General features: G+C 39.1%; 1 protein-coding gene across 2 annotated transcripts; it reads left to right on the forward strand.

The window, feature by feature from the left end:
* The first annotated feature begins 185 nt into the window (after positions 1-185).
* LOC109408402 (mitochondrial 2-oxodicarboxylate carrier) lies at positions 186-13,827 on the forward strand. 2 transcript variants are annotated; one of them, XM_019681711.3, is made up of 7 exons: positions 186-450; positions 778-1,007; positions 1,065-1,247; positions 1,339-1,436; positions 12,098-12,272; positions 13,082-13,186; positions 13,247-13,827. In XM_019681711.3, the coding sequence occupies exons 2-7, from the start codon at positions 846-848 to the stop codon at positions 13,442-13,444; spliced, it is 921 nt and encodes a 306-aa protein (XP_019537256.1). In that variant the 5' UTR covers positions 186-450; positions 778-845; the 3' UTR covers positions 13,445-13,827. The 2 variants fall into 2 exon arrangements, with proteins under 2 accessions (XP_019537256.1, XP_019537255.1); XM_019681710.3 differs by having other exon boundaries at positions 795-1,007.
* The last annotated feature ends 1,314 nt before the right edge of the window (positions 13,828-15,141 follow it).

Genomic DNA, 15,141 nt, shown 5'->3' on the forward strand with positions numbered 1-15,141 from the left:
CCGAGGTGAAGAAATCGGCCCTAACAGCTTTAGTTGTACCGTAAATTCCCAGGAACAAATTGAAATATTTTTACCGTGCGGCGCAACCATGCGTTTCTCGCCCATCAGCTGTTTTTGACAGTTTCTCGTAGTAAACATCGCAGTGCAGCACATTCATAACTGTAAATAGTGCGTAAACACATTCTCATGAATGAAAAGTGCATCGCCGATTACAATCACACCAACACTAGCACACAAAACGTTGCACATTGTTGCATATGGTGTTGAGTGAGGATGTATTGTGCAGTAGTAGTGGCGTGATGGATTGCGTGTTGAGTGTAATCAACCACGAAAAGTAAACAGACATCCACCGACGGCCGTTCTCAAGAGCCGAAAGAAAAAATCAAGTGAACCAGTTGGTGTTTTTGTTCGCTTGTTGCTGGTGTCGTGAGATACTAAATTAATCCAAAGGTAATATTTTGACCTTGTTAATTACTTTTTGGGAATTTATCTCTTTTAAATCATGTACTTTATGAATTCATAAAAACACCTGTGTTAAAACAGTTATTAGCAGCAGCAGCATCCCGAGTATTTTAGCAATCTGTTGATAATTTTGATTTTTTGAGATATTTTGGCCCGCCAAGGTCATCAACCTACACTTATCATTCGATTGTGAGGGCAATCAAGTTAAATTTACCTACAGAGCGCATGCCTGACCTTCTTTGTCATCGTCCAAATCCGAGCGAGAGACATCCCATTTATTAGGCAATCTAATCATTCCTTCCCCGATTTACACAGCCTAGTACGATTTTTAGATTGGTAGTCAAGCACGTGAGAGTAAAGTTTACCAAATAATCGAAGTTACCATGGGCGGTGATCTGAAGGATTTTTTGCGCCAGGCGGCAATGCAAGTTGGTGCAGGTGGGTCAGCTGGCTTCGTGGAGGTTTGCATCATGCACCCGTTGGATTTGGTAAAGACTCGGCTTCAGCTGCAAGCCAAACCTGGCACCGTGGCAGGTAAAACGGGGGTAAGTAAGAACACTGATTCGAGGTTTGCTTGGATTCTAACTTTTTCCCGTTTCAAGACCTACTACAATGGAGTTTTCGACTGCATTCGGAAAATGGCCCGCTCCGAGGGTTTTTTCTCCCTGTACAAAGGAATTCTGCCCCCAGTGCTGGTGGAAACCCCGAAACGAGCAGTGAAGTTCCTTACTTTCGAACAGTATAAGCGGTTCTTCATGTTCGGTGCCGATAAGCCTACGCCACTGGTATGGGATTGAGTACATAGAGTATGCAGCTTTGTTCTGCAACACATGATAAATGTTTAATCATTTTGTGTATTTTTATCTGCTTTTGTAGACATTCTCCCTTGCTGGCCTTGGCGCAGGAGTGACCGAAGCTATCTTAGTGAATCCTTTTGAAATGGTGAAAGTAACATTGCAAGCCAACAAGAACAAGTAAGTACAGTAGCGTTATTACTCGGGGAATACTAGGTACCAATGCAAGTTTTAGAACCTGCTCAAAATATGAAATCACTTTACCAAATATTGCAACTCCCGATTTATTTTTTTATTTTTAATAAATCTTCTCAATAATTATTTTTGACGTAGAACTCAGATTCATGACATATTATTTGAAATTTCAATCTCCTCTACCTAGTGGATAACTGACACTGAGGAAGATTACAAGTGGTAGTCGAAATACGCGTATCTGTCAAATGATAAGCAACATAGGGCGGAATTAAAAGGTACGAAACTGACAGGGCTGTTACAGGCGGCGCGGATTTTGCGTTTTTCGCGGTTTTTGCGTTTCGCGCGTTTTTGCTAATTTCGGCGCGGATTTTGCGGAAGTGGTTTTCAAATGCATTTACATCAAACATTTAGACAAGGAGCTCTACGAAACCAGAAAAAAGAACGTTTTCAAATTAGTGTTATGGTATTTTGTGCTTAAGGACAGACTTGTTAGAATCCCAACATGGCCGGCCACAATGGCCGACTTTGGCACCTACTCACGATTTCGAGGGCACAAATCTCTTCGTAAACAAAACCAGCGCACCTGATCTTTTGATTTTAAGTTTATTACAAGTGAGCAAGAACAGAATAATAAACTGCTTTGTTGTGTAACGCTTGCTTCTTGAGATTTGTGCGTTTGAAATTTTGATGCAGTGTTGAAACGGGATGTCAAGACGTTTGTCCTTAATTAAAATCAATGTTAAAAGTCCCTAGCTTGGAGTGCTAAAAGATGCACTGCACTAAACGCATTTGTTAAACTGAGAAGATCCCCTTCTGAGTTTCTTAGTCAAACTATTGAAGTTATTTCTGCCTTAACCCCGAAATCAATTTTTGGCTAAAATTTAGATAGAATGGCAAGATTTCTGAAATAATTGATTCCGAAATCTTTTTTTTGGAATTAGCGAAGAGACGTCTTGGAAGTTTTGGAGAAAAATTTCGTTGAATTTATTTTATTCAAAACTACAGAATCTCGTAAATTGATTGATTGATTTGTCTTTCTTAAAGAGACTTTCAGCCCTTGGCTGGTTCGTCTCTCGCTCTCGTAAAGAAAATCACTGGTTTGGTAGACTGTGTGTGTCAAAATAAAAAAGATACAGGTAAGACGTCCTGGAGCTTTCTACGATTGCGTTCTTAGATAATTCCATGGACAAAAATTTTATAAACTCTGGATCAAATTAGATCATAAGTAATTTTTAGCGATTTTTTTTAAACATGCAAGAATTTCTTGATTCATTATGGATGAGTTTCAGAATGACAGAATTGACGAAATTCCTGAATCAGTTAAAACTACTTGCAAAACGATTTGTTTTGTTAAAACTGTGGTTTCCGATCGGAGCACCCTTAAGCAGTTATTAAAGGGTTTTTTTGAAGATTTTTTTTTGGTAGAACACTTGAAGAATCTGTTGATGCTTTCGGATCCTTAGACTAAGGACATTCTTGCTGAAATATCCATCCCATCCTAATTTCCAAGGGTGTGATGTGACCAAAAACTCTTATCATAAATGAAATAATGAATTTGTATCAATTGTAATGATCAGAACATTTGCCAGATATTTTTTTGTGAAATGCTTCCTTTTTCATAAATATTGCTTTAAGGAATAAAATTTAGTGATGATTTAATAAAAAAAAATCACTAGCAGGTATTACTCCATTTGTATCATTACAAAAAAAGTTTCTGCAGAAAGTAATCCATGAATTTCTGAAAAAGTTTTTGAAAAAATTCTTGCAATTCTCTCAAATGATCTTTTGGGATTTCAGAAAATCTACCATACTATAAATTATTTCAAAAGTTTCGTCAAAACTATTGCTTTTTTTCTCGTAAAATAGTAGACACCCTGATTGATAAGCAATCAAAGAACTATTGATCCGAAACTTTTTATCTCAATTAAAAAAAAACTACCCTTGTTTGAACTTTTGTTTAATGTAGAATTGGTCAGACTTTATATGGATTAGTAATATGTTAAAATAGTAGTTATTAGGGATTAGTAATACATAGTAAAAATCAATTTAACTTTTTGATTTTCTATTAAAAAATCTGGCTTTTTTTTTAAATTGAGTCATCAAAGCCATGTTTTGTACTGGCGCGGATTTAAAATGGCTTGGCGCGGATTTTGCGGTTTTCAAATCTACACTTTTGTAACAGCCCTGAACTGATTACACTTATTCGAAGAGGGTATTCTGCTTAGAGGGTTCGTAAAGTCGGTTAAAACAAGATCCTTTCCCTAGTTTAGTCTATTAATTTCATCTAAAATGTATGCATCGATGTTTATATGATGTTTCATGACATATACATGATATGTCATGTAATCTTCTGTGATATCACACGCTAGGGCAGTTCATATTTCGATCATGTTGAACATTCAAAGCTCCCATATGTTCATTACAATCCTTGGTGCAAAATTAGACTACCGCCATTCGCATAACAGTCCCATCTTTGTTGGGTTTCCTATTCATATGGGACTGTTTTGCGAGTGGGGGCAGTAGAGTCCTGCCAAATTTTCAGCCATTGCGGTGGTGATTTAATGGTGGCCGGATAAAGTCAGAAAGTCAAAGTGAAATTGAATTTTTCATACCTCAATGATGAATGTTGCCGAACACCGGAACTTATTTATGCGATTTTCACGCTCCAGAATTTTACATTCCTTTTTTGATCTGTGAAGGAAACATTCTCTATCAAGCTATTATCATTCTATCCAGATTATTATCCAGCACCAATGTCGAATAGAACATTTCAGTAACAAATTTTGAAAACGACGTACAATGTATAAAACATTTGTCCGTACAGCATTTTTTTTGAAAAATAATTTTTCATTCAAATGTTTATAACTTTTATATGCATCAATCAAAAACGCTGAAATTTTGACCAGTCATGAACCAAATATTAAAGCTCCATTGGTAAAATTTTGAGCGAGATTGAATAAGTTTTCTGAAAGTTATAGAACTTTTAGTAAAACTTATATGATTTTTGAACACATTTTTAAAACATTATATCTCAATATGTACTAGATGAAATTTTTACAATTTTTCATGGGTTGCATCTTATACCTCAGGCTTTCATATGCAGCTATGTTTAAGGTTTTATATTCACTACAAAAAATATGAAAAATGTGCTTATATAGCTGACGATGTTTAAAAATTTACTATATTTTGCACATATAATCTGCCAAACGTTTTCCACCAATAAAAGTGCATTGACTGAACGAAAAATCCATAGGAACTATTCCTCATATGTAGTTTAGTAGGTCCTGTATAAAAATATTACATTAAGAGAGTTTAAAAAAGTTGAATTTATTGATCAAAATATGATAAATTTCCAAATGACACTCTGAACATATACAGATTTTTCATATTTTTTGTAGTGAATATAAAACCTTAAACGAAGCTGCATATGAAAGCCTTAGGTATAAGCTGTGACACAAAAAAAATAAAAAGTTTCATCAAGTACATATTGAGATATAAGGTTTTAAAAACCTGTTCAAAAATCTTAGAATTTTACCAAAAGTTCTATAACTTTTAGAAAACTTATTCGATATCGCTCAAAATTTTACCAATGGAGCTTCAATATATGGGTTATAATTGGTCAAAATTTCAGCGTTTCTGATTGACGTATAAAAAAGTTATAAACATTGAAATAAAAAATTAGTTTGACCAAAAATTTGCTGTACGGACAATTGTTTCATACACTGTATGTACAAATGTGATTGTTTGAATGTCACGCAAGGCTAATATGGGCATAACTTTGTGGTTTGAATAATTATACAGTGTAATAGTTGGGAATAAATGTGGCAAATTGAAAATTAATTTTAAACACCTATTTTGCAAGGATTAAAGTTTTTTTAGTTTGGATTTAGCAGCATGACCCCATGCTACTATTAGATATTGGAGCACAGAATGGATACAGGCAAAGTAAAAACGTAGCAATGCTTCATTTGGTACAAAAGAGCGAACCCTCTTCATTAGTCCACACAAAGATGACACTTTATTCGATACTTGTTGTATATGATTATTCCAAGATAGACAAGAGTCTAAGTGAAGACCCAAGTATTTGAAAGACGAGACTTTTTCTATACGCAGATTAGTACACAAGGATCGGGATAACTATAGATTTTTTTTCGTGGTGAATGGAAGACCATGTATTTTGTTTTAGACAAGTTCAAGGAGAGAAGATTGCCATTGAAATAATTCGTCAGACTCGCAAGGTCTGACTCAATGTCTTGTACAATAGACTGAATATTGAGGTGTGGATAAAACAAAGCCGTATCATCAGCAAAGAGCCTTGGCACTCCGCGCGGCTTTAAGTTACTTAAATCGTTAATAAATATTAAGAACAATAAAGGACCGATGTTGCTTCCTTGAGGCACTCCAATGCTCATGTGTTGTAGACTACTGCGGCAGTCATTTATCGCTACAAATTGTTTGCGATCCGAAAGATAACTCCTTATTAAATCATTTGCAATTCCTCTCACCCCGTACCTGTCCAATTTTTTCAATAAAATTTTGTGATTTATGGTATCGAATGCTTTTTTCAGGTCTATAAATAATCCACCAACTATGTTTTACTTATCTATTTCAAAAATCAAATCATCAATAAGTTCAGTTATAGCATTGCCAGTTCCACAACCTTCTCGAAAACCATACTGATACCTATACAAGACGTTATTAGCACATAAGAAGTTTACAAGACGTACGGTTAACAGTTTCTCAAATATTTTATTGATTACGGAAAGAGTCGATATCGGTCTATAATTAGAGGGATCAAAAGAGTCCCCTGATTTGAAAACTGGAGTGACTTTAGCTATTTTCATAATATTTGGATAGGACCCAGTTAATAACATTCTATTGAACAGCTCAGCAATTATACCGGAGAACGGGCCTACGTTTGCTTTTACCAGATCAGCTGGAATGTTGTCATGCCCTCTGCTTTTCTGTGTATCAAGTTGGCTTATAAGAATGCTAACTTCATTTATACTAGCATGTCTCAGGAAAATAGAGCTGCTAACACCCTTTACAGGTTTCAAAAAGTCAAAGGCGTTTTTTGGAATTTTTTGTGCTAGATTATTACCGATGCTAGGAAAAAAACAATTAAACAATTCAGCAACATCTTGATCTGATTCAAGAATGTTCGCACCATTTCGTTATTTTAATTTCTCATTGGCTTTAGTACGACCAAAAATTTCATTCAGTTTTTTCCATACATTAGAGTGACTAGAACTTTTGAGTATATTTTCGTAGTATTGCTTTTTGCATCGCTTCTTAGCAGATTTAACTTTTTTTGAGACATGCTCCAACATTTCAGTTATATGTTCATCTGTAGGGTTATTTTTTTGTTTGTTCAGATAATTATTTTTAATTTATATTAATCGCCAAAGACTGTATGTCATCCATGGACAATGTTCTCCTTTCAGTCTAACAGCTTTAGTGAACTTTCTAGTACAGTCATGTAACAATTTGTTATAAGTTTCAATAATGTTATTTAGGGCAACTTCCACATCATCAACTGCAGGAAAATTATTTAAAAATACAGAAAATTCGTTTTGTAATTTGACTCGATCAACAATAGACATAGACGTTGATCCACTGAAAGAACTCTCTCATAACCGACAGAAGTCCTCACACTTCCTATTTCGTTGATCCGGCGGAAGAACTCTCCAATCGGCTCAGCGCGAGGACTTCCAGGCAGGAGAACTCTATTTTCCGACCGGCGGAAGTGCTTACACTTCTGAATCCCATTGATCTGGCGGGAGAACTACCTCTCACAAGAGGCGGAAGTTCTCGCACTTCCTTATTCAGATGATCCGGCGGGACAACTCTCTCTCCCAACCGGCGGAAGTTCTCGCACTTCCTTATTCCGTTGATCCGGCGGGAAAACTCTCTCTCCCAATTGGCGGAAGTTCTCACACTTCCTTATTCCGATGATCCGGATAACTCTCTCTCTCTCAACCGACGGAAGTTCTCATACTTCCTTATTGCGATGATCCGGCGAGAAAACTCTCTCTTCCAACCGGCGGGAAGTGTGAGATCCTTATTCCGATGATCAGGCGGAAGAACTCTCTCTCCCAACCGGCGGAACTTCTCACACTTCCTTATTCCGATGATCCGGAGGGAGAACTCTCTCTCCCAACCGGCGGAAGTTCTCACACTTCCTTAATCCGTTGATCCAGCGGGAGAACTCTCTCTCCCAACAGGCGGAAGTTCTCACACTTCCTTATTTCCCAACCGACGGATGTTCTCACACTTCCTTATTGCGATGATCCGGCGAGAGAACTTCCTCTCCCAACCGGCGGGAGCTCACTTCACACATCGCATGCTCCGTAATCAATGCTCCGATTGAGCTGAATTTTTTACTGGAACTCGCCTATATACGATATGTCAAAAAAACGTTGAGAAAGAATTTTCATTTTTTTTTTTATTGAAAAAAATACATTTCTTCACATATTTTTGGAAATTTTGCTAGAATTTAAGGAGATTGTCCCAAATCTCACCAATATCTTGAAACTGGCGGAAGTTCTCACACTTCCTTATTCCGATGATCCTGAGGGAGAACTCTATCTCCCAACCGGCGGAAGTTCTCACACTTCCTTAATCCGTTGAACCAGCGGGAGAACTCTCTCCCAATCGGCGGAAGCAGTGTTGCCACAGGTACAGATTATTCTGTAAAAGTACAGATTTTTTTCAACTTTCTGGTACAGATTCTGTACGGTACAGATTACAGATTTTCAGCAAAAGGTACAGAATGGTACAGATTTTTTGAAATTGAGAAAAAACCATTAAAATTCAAACTTAAAGCATTTTTAATACTGATATTTTTGTTTTTAAAGTTCAGAAATTGGTAACAGTATACTCAAATTAAGTGTTTTTCATAGTTGAGCCTGGATGTAATGCTCTTTTTTGTGTATTTTAAGCGATTTTAAATCAAATGTGGTACAAATTTGGTACAGATTTTGGGTACAGATTTATCGAATGTCTGGTACAGATAAAAAAGATTTTTGAGCCTCCGGTACAGATAAAAATGTGGCAACACTGGGCGGAAGTTCTCACACTTCCTTATTCCGATGATCCGGATAACTCTCTCTCTCAACCGACGGAAGTTCTCACACTTCCTTATTGCGATGATCAGGCGAGAAAACTCTCTCCCAACCGGCGGGAGCTCTCACACTTCCTTATTCCGATGATCAGGCGGAAGAACTCTCTCTCCCAACCGGCGGAAGTTCTCACACTTTCTTATTCCGTTGATCCGGCGGGAGAACTCTCTCTCAACTTCCTTTATCCGTTGATCCAGCGGGAGAACTCTCTCTCCCAACCGGCGGAAGTTCTCATACTTACTCCGATGATCCGGATAACTCTCTCTCAATCGACGGAAGTTCTCACTCTTCCTTATTGCGATGATCCGGCGAGAGACCTCCCTCTCCCAACCGGTGGGAGCTCGCTTCACACATCTCATTCTCCGTAATCAATGCTCCGATTGAGCGGAATTTTTTACTGGAACTCGCCTATGTACTATATGTCAAAAAAACGTTGAGAAAGAATTTTTAAATATTTTTTTTATTGAAAAAAAATACATTTCTTCACATATTTTTGGAAATTTTGCTAGAAATTAAGGAGATTGTCCCAAAACTCACCAATATCTTGAAACCGGCGGAAGTTCTCACACTTTCTTAATCCGATGATCCGGATAACTCTCTCTCTCTCTCAACCGACGGAAGTTCTCACACTTCCTTATTGCGATGATCCGGCGAAAAAACTCTCTCCCAACCGGCGGGAGCTCTCACACTTCCTTATTCCGTTGATCAGGCGGAAGAACTCTCTCTCCCAACCGGCGGAAGTTCTCACACTTCCTTATTGCGTTGATCCGGCGGGAGAACTCTCTCTCCCAACCGGCGAAAGTTCTCACACTTCCTTAATCCGTTGATCCAGCGGAAGAACTCTTTCCCCCAACCGGCGGAAGTTCTCACACTTACTCCGATGATCCGGATAACTCTCTCTCAACCGACGGAAGTTCTCACACTTCCTTATTGCGATGATCCGGCGAGAGAACTCTCTCTCCCAATCGGCGGAAGTTCTCACACTTCCTTAATCCGTTGATCCATCGGGAGAACTCTCTCTCCCAACCGGCGGAAGTTCTCACACTTCCTTATTTCGATGATCCGGCGGGAAAACTCTCTCTCCCAACCGACGGAAGCTCTCACACTTATTCCGATGATCCGGATAACTCTCTCTTTCAACCGACGGAAGTTCTCACACTTCCTTATTCCGATGATCAGGCGGAAGAACTCTCTCTCTCTCCCAACCGGCGGAAGTTCTCACACTTCCTTAATCCGTTGATCCGGCGGGAAAACTCTCTCTCCCAACCGACGGAAGCTCTCACACTTATTCCGATGATCCGGATTACTCTCTCTCCCAACCGGCGGGAGCTCTCACACTTCCTTATTCCGATGATCAGGCGGAAGAACTCTCTCTCTCTCCCAACCGGTGGAAGTTCTCACACTTCCTTAATCCGTTGATCCGGCGGGAGAACTCTCTCTCTCTCCCAACCGGCGGAAGTTCTCACACTTCTTTCACTACCGACCGTGCCATGTCGTATTCCATGTTCCATGTAACATGTTTATTTGAAATTCAAAATTATAACTGTATTACTCAAATTGTGCATAACTGCAAATCATCTGTGACCGTTCATTGCAAAGATACACGGTAAAAAATCTGCACTGTAATATGAACTGATTGACACTTGAATTCGCACTACTGTTCAATCAGTTTGTTATCAATTACATATCATTTGGCAAAGAACATCCAATGCCTCTTCAATTTTAATGGAACTTCACATCAATTCGTTGTTGACAATGTTTTGATTTCAAAACTAAAACTAAAAAAAATGTGTTCAGCCGCAGCCAGATTCGATACCAGGTCCTTCAGAGTCACGATCAAACATTTTACCACTACACTACTTCACATTTGTTGGAGAGGTGTGAATCGAAGCGAAGCACTTTCTACCACCTGTCATCTATATTTACTTTCATGCCCAAAACAGTCATCACCAAATCAACAGCTTTTCACTTTGGATCGTATTGCTTTTTACAGTAGTGAAAATCGAAGGGATTTTCAGTTGATTTCTCCGGTGGGTTTGTTTTGGTCCTCAAATCAACACTGACAGCATTGCGATCTCAAAGGAAAAGCATTTCTGATCATGTTGATTAGGACATTGAATAGTTAAGGGATTTTTCCCTTACATCGAGCGTGCAGAATTTTTACCGTGTAGTCAAGAAACTGAAGCCTATTTATTATCTTGCACAAGACGTTTCTCCTCTTTTTCTTTTTCGTTGGGTTAGCAAACTGTCAAGAATACACACCAAAAATTATCTAGGTGGAAGCAATGTGATTTAAACTCTCTTTTAAGGACAAACGTCTTGAAATCCCGGTTCAACAGTGCATCAAAACTTTAGACGCACAAATCTCAAGAAGCAAGCTTCAAACAGCAATGAATTTTATTATTCTGTTCTTGCTCACTTGTAATAAGCTTAAAATAAGAAGATCAGGTGCGCTGGTTTTGTTTACGAAGAGATTAGTGCTCTCAAAATCGTGAGTAGGTGCCAAAGTCGGCCATTGTGGCGGCCATATTGGGATTCTAACAAGTCTGTCCTTAACACATTGATGTGATTCGAGTCAAATTTAATATTAATCTTCAATTCTATTTACCACAAAGCCCTATGTTGTGTCTAACATGAAATGCCTAACGTGCCCAATGTCCCTTTCTGAAATGCCACATGTCAATAACACTAGTTTACAGCATTTTTTGGACACGGTAAGCTGATGATCGTTTTTGGTTTAGAATCATGCCCTTAGTTCGAAAACGCGAAGGAAAAAAATTACAGTAGAGCGGAATTTTGTTCGACTTTCCATACAAGGTTCATGATTTGAAATCGATTTTTGTTCTATTTTTAAGCAAAGTCGCTCACTTCACACATCTCATTTTCCGTAATCAATGCTCCGATTGAGCTGAATTTTTTACTATATCTCGCCTATATACGATATGTCAAATAAACGTTGAGAAAGAATTTTTAAATTGTTTTTTTTTATTGAAAAAAAAAAATACATTTCTTCACATATTTTTGGAAATTTTGCTAGAATTTAAGGAGATTGTCCCCAAAACTCGCCAATATCTTGAATTTAATGAATCTGATGCAAAACCTGCATTCAGGTGATTGAATGGTATTATATTCAGCTTTTAATTTATGGAAAAAGATTAAAAATTTGTTGAACAAAATGCAAGATATTTAAATTTTATTAAATTCCATGTTTTAAAAAGTTGTGAAACTCGATATTGAGCTGAAACTTAAAAACTGTTCTACTCTATTTTTTTAATCAGCGCTAAATTATGCTTCAAAAATTTTGGTCGTTGACAGAAGTTCCCGACTTTCGTTTTATTTTGTAAACTAGTGTAATAATAATTTGAATATGCCCACTTCTCATTTCGTTCTACATGATACCACAATTCTCTGATTTAATTTTCACAGCTAATAGCTTTAGGGTGGTTAATATATTTATTTGACTGACTAAATTAATCGTTTAAATCACCTATTCTACCTGCTTTCTCTATGTCATTTTCTCCACAGAGTCGGCGAAGTACCGAGCACATGGGCCGTAACGCGACAGATCATCCATGAGTCCGGTTTCGGTCTGAATGGTTTGAACCGTGGGCTCACAGCAACCATCGGTCGGAATGGTGTTTTCAACATGATCTACTTCGGGTTCTACCATAGCGTGAAGGGTTTCCTACCGGAGTATGAGGTAAGTTGACACAGTTTCACTGCTGATTCTGACTGGTTCCTTCGATTCTTGATGACTTATTGATGTGCATTTCTATTGTAATCGTTCTCACTTCACATTTCTGCTTGCTCTAATAGAAGCGTTAGTGCTTTTGGATGGACGAGGGTAAGTTTGCTGTCCCTGCGTTTGTTTGTGAATGGTGCTTTTTACGACTAACTTTGGCCATTGGGGGGTGGTTCCTCGCGATGAAATCATGTAACTACAGTGCTGGACAAAAACTATGCATTCTTCAAATTTCATTTCAAATAGTATTGTTTGGGGGGTTTCTATCTCGATTACTAAAGCACCGATATTATTGAACCCTTCAAAAGAAGCAGCAATTATGATGGATTCTTGAGGGGGATTCCCCCATGAATTCCCTCCAGCTACACCAATAGCAATTACTGTTGTAAGCATTCGACTAGACACTTTACATGGAAAACGAACTATCGTACTTTTTTTCGTTCCGCACTGTATTTCTGCAAACCTCGTATAAATAAATGATACTTTTATTATTGGCGATGGAACTGCTTCTAAATTATATGCGATTGTTATCGATGCATGCGTGCCTATCGCGTTGTCCTACTGTTGTGTTTCGACCTCGCATTGGATCAATCTGCTTAACGGTTCAACGAATAAATATTGCATGGCTGTCGTCGTCATTGTCGTTTCCATCATGCGTAACTTTTTTTTTTGCTCAATATCTAACCGCTTGCAAACAATCCGCGACGATTGCGTTGCTAACTGATCATGATTGAGTAACATTTGCAACGACGAATCGCTCATTTTAGGACCCCGTGGAGGAGTTTCTCCGTAAGGTAGGAATCGGCTTCGTTTCCGGTACCCTTGGATCGGTTGTAAATATTCCGTTTGATGTGGCCAAATCCAGGATTCAGGTAGTAGTTGTACATATGTAAAAAAAACTGCAAATTTCATTAATCACATAACTTTCTCAGGGTCCACAACCGGTCCCAGGTCAGGTAAAGTATAAGTCCACCTTTGGCTCGATTGCCATCGTGTATCGCGAAGAGGGCTTCGCAGCCCTGTACAAGGGCCTAACGCCTAAAGTGATGCGTTTGGGACCGGGCGGGGCAATCATGTTGGTAGTGTATGATTATGTGTACGAGTTCCTAGAAAACTATTTTAAAAAATGATACGGATTCAGCGCAGTAAAACTAGTGCATGATTCCTAAAGTCTACCTCGAGGTTGTTCCTTCTTGGAGTTATACAATAATGTCCAGTTTTCAAAACGACTGTTAACAATCACATCGATTCCAGTTATCTACCACCAAGCATTTTTTGCCAGAAAGTTTAATTTATCTCAACGTTATTACTATAAAGTCAAGCATTTAAATGTAACAAAGTTTATACAACAGGATCTTTAATATATGTTGCTGAATAAAAGTTCTTGTAATAATCTAATGGCATTTAAATCAAGTTGTTGCATGATTTAGATTACTTCAGAATAAACAATAATTTTAAAGTGTTATAAATATGTATTTTGATTTTCATGCATTAAGTAATTTGAATAAATTAATCGATGTTTTTGTTTTAACGTATGATAATTCACATTTCGTTTTTTGAATTGACCCCTGGGGCCCTGTTCGATTTCATGCTACGGATGGCTGTTTCTATCTCCTGCACTATCTCCTACACGGCTAATGCATCGAACCCTTGGCGGATCATGTTAGGTGTTGATGGCGTGACCGACACTTGAAAAAGGTTTCCAAAGTGCTCGAACCAGTGTTCCAACTGGTCAGCCGGGTCAATCAGTAACTGTCCAGACGTGTCTTCCACGGGCATCGTAACATTCATCTTAGTCCCACTAAGGCGACGTGAAACATCGTAGAGGAGACAGATCACGCCGGTGTTTGCGGCTTTTTCGCCTTCGTCGGCTAGCGAGTCCGCCTACGCTCTTTTGTCCCGTATACATGAGCGTTTCACTTTCTTCTCGAGAGCCGAATAGCGCTGACGGGCTACGGCTTTGGCTCCTCGTGTTTTCGCTCGCTCTATCGCGGCTTTGGCGTTCCTTCGCTCCTCTATCTTCCTCCAGATATCATCTGTGATCCACTGCTTTCTTCGGGTGCGTAGTTCACCTCAATTATGAAGGCGTTCTTGATGGCGCTACATATTCGCAGCACGGTTCTCTAGCGAACGACCTTTTCACCGCAGCGTCTTCCAGTCGGCGTGTGTTTATCCGGCGCCCGATTTTCTCCTCCTGTCGATGGATCCTAGCAATGTGCAGTCGGATCCTGCCGTTTAGGAGATGATGGTCGGACGCAATGTCGGCGCTACGTTTGTTCCGCACATCAAGAAGGCTCCGTCTCCATTTTCGGCTGATGCAGATGTGGTCGATTTGATTTTCCGTGACGCCATCACGGGAAACCCATGTCACTTTGTGCACTGGTCGATGAGCAAAGAGCGATCCCCCAATCACCCTGTCATTGTTGTCACAAAACTCTGCAAACAGCTCTCCGTTTTCGCTCATTTCTCCGAGACCATGGCGCCTCATGACGTGCTCATAGTACGAGTTGTTGGAACTTACCTTCGCGTTGAAGTCGCTCATGAGGATCTTGATATTACCTTTTGGAGTCTCGTCCACGACAGCATTCAGGAAACCAACTCCACGGTGGCGAGGAGCGTGTTCACCTCGTAGGCATGCCTAAGTGGCTAGTTATGCCAGTTTACGCTGCTTGACATTCCAAGTTCCAATTCTTGTCCGTTGTCTCGCTCTAAAAGTCGTTGCCGTTTTTTGGGTTTCGGAAGGTAGGGGTAGGTTGTTGGCTTAAGGGCGGCTATCCACCGTGGTGGGGCTGCCACCTTAGGTATAGCTTCCGGTGGAGGAGCATTT

The sequence above is a fragment of the Aedes albopictus genome, chromosome 3, assembly GCF_035046485.1.
Source record: "Aedes albopictus strain Foshan chromosome 3, AalbF5, whole genome shotgun sequence".
NCBI classification, from domain to species: domain Eukaryota; kingdom Metazoa; phylum Arthropoda; class Insecta; order Diptera; family Culicidae; genus Aedes; species Aedes albopictus.

Bases quoted from the DNA above. Each gene is read 5' to 3' on its own strand.
- LOC109408402 (XM_019681711.3), top strand. From the start codon at position 846: ATGGGCGGTGATCTGAAGGATTTTTTGCGCCAGGCGGCAATGCAAGTT. The intron at 1,008-1,064 runs GTAAGTAAGAAC...TCCCGTTTCAAG, and splicing joins CCGTGGCAGGTAAAACGGGG to ACCTACTACAATGGAGTTTT. The intron at 1,437-12,097 runs GTAAGTACAGTA...TTTTCTCCACAG, and splicing joins TTGCAAGCCAACAAGAACAA to AGTCGGCGAAGTACCGAGCA.